The following is a 6,637-nucleotide window of genomic DNA, read 5'->3' on the forward strand; positions in this document are numbered from 1 at the left end:
ATACAAATATAATATTAACATGCAAAGAAATATATGTATTCCTGGTTATTGTATTTAATTTTTGTATGGTAAGTGGGTTAATTTCACTTATGCATAAGTAAGTGGGTTTTTATCAATTATTCAGTGCTATAAAGGGTTTTTACTTTTGTATTACAATTGTATTACTTTTGTATGTTAATTGTACTTCAGCATTTTTTGACTTCCCAGCTACTGCCTCGAGTGCCTTAGCAAGCATTGTGCATGGAAATTTAGTTCTACAAGCCTTAACAAGTCAACCATGTTCAAGATAAGGGAATTCAACAATGTACACACATGTTCGTTGATGATAATACTTATACACGTCGGCAAGCAACTGCTAAGGTCATTGGGAGTATTATCATGACCAAATATGCAGATCCTAAAACTATATACACACCGAAGGACATACAAATCGACATGCTGAAGGAACATGGTGTGAACTTAACATACATGCAGGCCTGGAGAGCACAACAAAATACTTTTCAAATGTTGAGAGATGATCCAAGTGAATCCTACAACCGACTACCTAGCTATTTATATATGTTCAAAAAGACTTACCCCGGATCAGTTGTGAGGCTAGAAAAAACAGATGAGGGATGTTTTTTGTATGTATTTGTATCTTTATATACATCGATAAGGGGTTGGGAGTATTGTAGGCCAATTGTAATTGTGGATGGTAGCTTCCTCAAATCCGCAAACATGGGGACCATACTAACTGCAAGCACATTGGGTGCAGCAGGTAACTTCTGTACATTTAGTGGATTTTTTAAAGTGTATTTCAACTGTATAAACATACTGTGATATCATAATTCCATTTAGTTTTCTTTATTGTGATATGTATTTATTAGTATTGTATTGTATGTTTTGTATAAATTATGTGTGTGTAGAAACAAAACATATAATTGTATAGTACAAATATCTGTTGTTAATAGGTATATTGTATCAACATACGAAGAATGTTTAAGTTATTGTTAGCTGTAGCTATCTATATTGTTAGTACTTTCTGTGTATATAATAGATATTTTATTCAAATATTGGGTGGTCAATTTATATATTTCATATAGTGAAATGAATTTTGTCTATGGACAGGAAGTATATTACCACTTGCATACGCAATTGTTGATGGGAAAATGACGCCTCGTGAAGGTGGTTCTTCGAGAGGTTCAGAGAGGCTTTTGGTGAAAGACCACAAATGTGTGTCGTGTCGGACAAGCATGAGGGTTTCATTAAGGCTACGTCCATAGTGTATGACAACGTCCCGCATTTTGCGTGTATTTGGCATATATGGAACAACGTAAAGACAAAATACAAAAAGGCTCACGAACAATTGAGTTCGTTGTACTTTGCGTTGGCAAGAGCGTACACTATAGACGAGTTTAATGAACTAATGTCAAAGGTTGAAGAGATAGACCCATGAGTAAAAAGTTACTTGTATCATATTGGCTACCAAAAGTTGGGCTCGTGCGTATGCAACGGTGAATAGAACTTGGACGATGACATCAAATATAGCAGAATCAGTGAATACAGCTAATAAAGACGCAAGAGAACTGCCAGTAACTGCTTTGTTAGAATTCACGAGGGCACTTATTGAAAGGAGGCATAATACCAACATGATGAATGCTACGGGGTCCTTCACATTCCTCGGGAAAAAATGCCACAAGATGTTGGAGGATAACGAAGTTTTATCACAGAGCATGCGAGTAAGTATCGGCTCTATATGTATTTATATTGTATGGGTAATATATTATACTCTGTGTTTTTTCCTTTTTGTTTTGACAATTAGATAAATTTTTCCTTCAATCTAGCTACAATATCTTTTCATAAATATTGAAAGTAGGCCGTATCAATTATATTTTTTGTTCGTTGAACATTTTTGTATGATAAATGTATGTTTATTGTATAACTATGTGTACTGATTACAATTTATTCATTAAATGAATGCTTATGTTAATCTTTATAGGTGCGGAGTTCAACAGAGTATGTGCATACTGTCACAGATGGTTGTAAGAGATTCATAGTTTGCCTACGGAAAATGAATTGCGCATGTGGACGTTTTCAATTGGATGAACTGCCATGTGGACATGCATTGACGATTTTGTGATAAAAAAACCTAAGAAGTGACGAGTATTGCTCAGTCTACTACATAAGGCCAAACCTTCTTAAGACATATGAAATTCCGGTGGATCCTCTACCAGATGAAAGCAAATGGGATATTCCTTTTGATATTGCTGAGGATGTTGTATTACAAGGGCTCCGGGAAGGTCTCATAAATCAAGATATAAAACTTTTAATGAAGTGAAAGATAAAAAGTATAAAGTGTCGTGCAGCAATTGTGGAGGGTTAGGACACAATAAGAACACATGTCACAATGTTCCTAAGAGAAAATAGAATAGTTAATTATTCCAATAATGTAAATTTTATGTGATGCAGCTTAGTGTCAGAAGTTTATCTGTTGCAGTTTTATATATTAATTGAATGTTTATTTCTTGGTATATCATTTTTATATTTTTTTATTACTATAAATATATGAAATTAATGTATATAATTTGTATTTCCTTATGTATCAGTAGAGTACAATTTAAAGATGAAACAAAATTATAAAATCTTGTCAAAATTGTATAGGAATACTATTATCATTCTAGTGAAATTTAACAAATATCACCTAAATATATATAATTATGGGGTAATAGTTTTATTATTGTATAACATTTGTAGCATAAATGTTGTGGAGATCACGCAGAACTGATATACAATGGTATCAAATTATGATCAATTTTGTATAACTTTTAGTGTATGTAGTTTGAATAATATGTGTATAAATATAGTATTAAATTTAAATGGAACATATTTAAAAAACTGTATCTTAAATTATATAGGAAAAGTTTAATTTAATAATATTATACATAAATGTCTTATAATTGTATGTTAATGATATTATAACTGTATATCATTTGTAGCATAAATGAATTAGAGATCCAGCAGATCTGTTATACAAAGGTATCAAATTCTTATTAATTTTTAATAATATTTTGCATATATAAATGGTATAATATGTGTATAGATATAGTAGTAAATAAAAATAGAAAAGGTGTATAAGAATTGTATCGTAACTGTATGGGAATTGTATCGAACAGAATTTTACAAGTCTCTACCAAGGAAATTAAAGACAAATGGGAAAGAATAATAACAACTCAGTCAAAATGATTCGTGTGCATTCTGCATTCATCATTGAAAAAGATAACTAATTCTCGAAGCTAACTAACCATTCCTTCAAACAAAGCAACTACTACATCATTTAACATGACATCAATATTAGTATTCACAAGTATTCACCAGAAGTCATCTCCAAAACTTTTAATATTATCAAACAAACAATAGCACAACTCAGTCAAAGGCGGATAGCTCTACTATACCAGTGTATATTAAATGTATTAAATCAGTACCATGAGTAATTAAGAATATAAATGTATAAAGTTTGCGGAAGTGTTCAAAAATATATAATTTCCCGGTAAAGAACTGCGACAATTTAAACAACATAACATATCAACAAAACGCTTAAACTGTAACGTAAGAATTATTATAAAGACATCAAGTATTTAGCATCCAAACTATGGCACACAGTCCAAGTTCCCAAAAGACATCTTCTCCAAATTTCTTATAACCTATTTGTTGCGAACTCTAAATCTTTGTTTCTTTGGTGAACCACCTCTCCTCCTTGCAATCTTGCCTGTGACCTCACTATCACTAATAGCCCCTAATTCTTGTTTTCTTCTTGCGTAATCCTAAAGGAGAGCTCCAAAACGTCTACGGTGCTCTTCTACATTAAAGTTGACACTTGAAATTGAAAACTCCCCGATAGTATAGAATAACATCGATGTGCTGAATATAAAATAAAATTTCAAAAAACAAGTAAGAATGGTTTAGTTATTTACTATGCAACACAACTGAAATAATAGTTGTATACATTTATTATACAAAAGCTAAGAGTGATCGATAAATATCAACACACCGTGTCATTCAATACTTGCCCTGCGTGTGCCAAATTGTAAAACCATTCTTTCTTGTCTACCCTTTCAACACCCAAATCAAATGGCCTCTCAAGCTTGTTCACTTCCACCGGATAAGGAGATTTTCGCCTATACAAGTTATAAAATAAGCTTGTAAAACTTGTGATACAGTTGGGTATGAATAAGAAATCTTATATGAATTGAAACCTGGATGATCTCTTATGTATCCCATCGTATAACCATTCTCTAAATTCCTCTATCAAATTGGGGTCAACAACTATTCTAATAACATGTGTGAATGGATGTTTGATTGGAAAAATAGGAGGACCTACGGAGCTGCTACAACCGCAGTCGAAATCCTGTGTATATGGGGACATTGCATGCTTTCCAGGAATCTTCAATCTTCCCTTTTTCTCAGGGGTTAAATGCTCTTCAAATTGTTTTTCAACCAGAATAATTTGAGAAAGGGTCGCAGGCATCAAGAGTAACTACTTTTTTTTTCAACTTGGGCATCAAAGCCAGAAGTATCCACATCCACAACAGAGTGACCAGCATCTGGATATTGGAAAAACAGATAGAGAAAAAGCTAAAACAAACTCTTGTATGAATATTGTATGACATTTGTATTTATAATATATTAAAAATATAAATTAGTGAAATGAATAATCATTGTACGATTACCTGTATTTTTTACATTTGCAGCCGAGTTTAAGGGTGTATCAATGTCTCCGCTTGGCTGATTTACTTGTGCAACATTGACGTCAACATCTTTATATGCGCAAATAAAAGTTATAAAACTAAAAAGTGTATCATAGTTGTTTAGGAATTATATGGTACATGTATGATGCTTGTATATTTATTGAACTGAAAGAGAGTGCTTAGTTAATGAAATAGTATAATAACCTTATTGTTTTATATTGTCATTGACTGTTGCGTACTCAACCTCCTCTTCTTTGTGGTCTGGAAAACAAGCATTGTCGTATCGGCTGTGGTGGTGGCGATCATTACTGGATGGTCTAATAACTGCATACATTGGTGAAATAGAAACATCAACTTTTTCGGATTGACGGGATGAAGATGTCCTAATTTCATCCAAGACTTTGTTAATTGATTGCGTGAAAAATTTCTTCATCGATACAAAGTCGCCTACAACCTGAGAAACAAGCACAATACCACAAAATATTAAACATCAATAAAAGTTACTGTAATACCTTTCTAGACAATTACTACCTTTGTCTTGAATGCATCTAAATCACTTTGAACCTTTGTATTTGAAGTTCTCAACCGTTATACTTCCCACAATATAGCTTGGTCGGGCTTATTCTTCACTACTCCAGAATTTTCAGGTATAAACGGGAGATTGCGACGATCCAATGCACTGTCTCCTCGTTCTTCCATTTCATAATCCCTTTTTTCCGGTAATTTTATGAGTTCCAACTCTTCCGTTGTTGCAGCAGTATTTGAAAACTGCAACAAAAGGTACAATAACATAATCCACTTTGTATAATAATTGTTTGACAATCGTATAAGTTTTATATGTCATAGTAATGTGCTATCAAAAATTCTATTTTACAGATATACATATAGTGTACTCAATATGTATTATAACTGTATGATAATTGTGTTATTTTTGTATGCCATAATATTGTATTATATAATTTTGACTTGACAGATGTATATGTACTGTATATATTAATAATTTAACTATTACATAAAAAAACAAACATTTTTTTTACCTTGATCCAAGTTGGAGTGAACATAAGATTCTCTATGGTTTTTTGCCAAAGTTGGGATTTGACCTTTGTCCATCTCAGAATACGAGGTATTTTATTGCCGGACAATTTGTTTATCAACCATAGAACACCACTCGTATATCCAAACTTGAAGCGCAAGAGGCAGTCCACCAAGTCTATAGTAATGCACATTTGTACTAAGCACATGCCGTATCGAATGAAGCAACACCTTATAAACATCTATTCCCCAATGGTAATAGTTGAACTGTCCACTATCTACTATATGAAATCTGAAGATGTCAACTGCAGTATTGCCCTTCTCAGTGGAAAACAAGAACTCTATAAAGTACAATATCGCAAGCTTGAATGCATGTTCATCACATTTCCAGGACTTGGCCAAGAAGCAATTTCGAAGAAGCTTCTTCTCTACTTTGTCCTTGTTTGGGAAGTAAATCTCCATTAAGTTTGGTCTTACCTGTGGATCAAACCCAAGATCTCCCTCCAACGCAACACATGTTAGACCAGTAATGTAATACCCCTCATTACAAAAAAAGGGTAAAGCCCTACACTAACAGAAATAAAAGAATAAAGGGCTGAAGCCCCTTTCTCCGGCCAAAATCAAAAAGAAAGAAAGGGAAAAGGTTGTTGCGTAAAACCAAACCAGAAGCAAAAAGGGATTTTGACGGGTCAAGGGTTAAGGCAAAAATAAAAAATAAAGAAGGTGAGTTGGGGAAAAAGCTTGGTGCCGCAAAAGAAGCCACTTCCAGCCATTATTTGTTCAAATCTTAAGGTACTGTATTCCACAAATTTGAGAATATGTTTTAATGGTTAGAGTTAAATAAGGAGATTGGCAAAAGTCAGTGAAACAAGGAAAGATAT

General features: G+C 33.1%; 1 protein-coding gene and 1 long non-coding RNA gene across 6 annotated transcripts; one reads left to right on the forward strand and one right to left on the reverse strand.

The window, feature by feature from the left end:
* The first annotated feature begins 1,511 nt into the window (after positions 1-1,511).
* On the forward strand, positions 1,512-2,119 carry LOC138906718 (uncharacterized). The gene is made up of 2 exons (XM_070196231.1): positions 1,512-1,718; positions 1,979-2,119. Exons 1-2 carry the CDS (start codon positions 1,512-1,514, stop codon positions 2,117-2,119), a joined length of 348 nt encoding a protein of 115 aa, XP_070052332.1.
* A 1,462-nt stretch (positions 2,120-3,581) lies between these two features.
* On the reverse strand, positions 3,582-6,405 carry LOC104091389 (uncharacterized). Of its 5 annotated transcripts, XR_011410794.1 has the most exons (5): positions 4,929-5,566; positions 4,707-4,793; positions 4,233-4,580; positions 4,028-4,154; positions 3,582-3,897 (listed from the first exon to the last, which is right to left on the reverse strand). It is a non-coding gene; the product is annotated as an uncharacterized lncRNA (long non-coding RNA). The 5 variants fall into 5 exon arrangements; XR_011410788.1 differs by adding an exon at positions 5,762-6,405 and having other exon boundaries at positions 4,233-5,492; XR_011410789.1 differs by having other exon boundaries at positions 4,233-5,178; positions 5,256-5,566.
* Between the last annotated feature and the right edge of the window lie 232 nt (positions 6,406-6,637).

The sequence above is a fragment of the Nicotiana tomentosiformis genome, chromosome 1, assembly GCF_000390325.3.
Source record: "Nicotiana tomentosiformis chromosome 1, ASM39032v3, whole genome shotgun sequence".
NCBI lineage: Eukaryota > Viridiplantae > Streptophyta > Magnoliopsida > Solanales > Solanaceae > Nicotiana > Nicotiana tomentosiformis.

What these genes read in the sequence shown, in the direction of transcription:
- LOC138906718 (XM_070196231.1), top strand. Translation starts at nt 1,512, where the DNA reads ATGACATCAAATATAGCAGAATCAGTGAATACAGCTAATAAAGACGCA. An exon ending in TTTTATCACAGAGCATGCGA is followed by an intron (nt 1,719 to 1,978) that starts GTAAGTATCGGC and finishes TAATCTTTATAG; the next exon opens with GTGCGGAGTTCAACAGAGTA.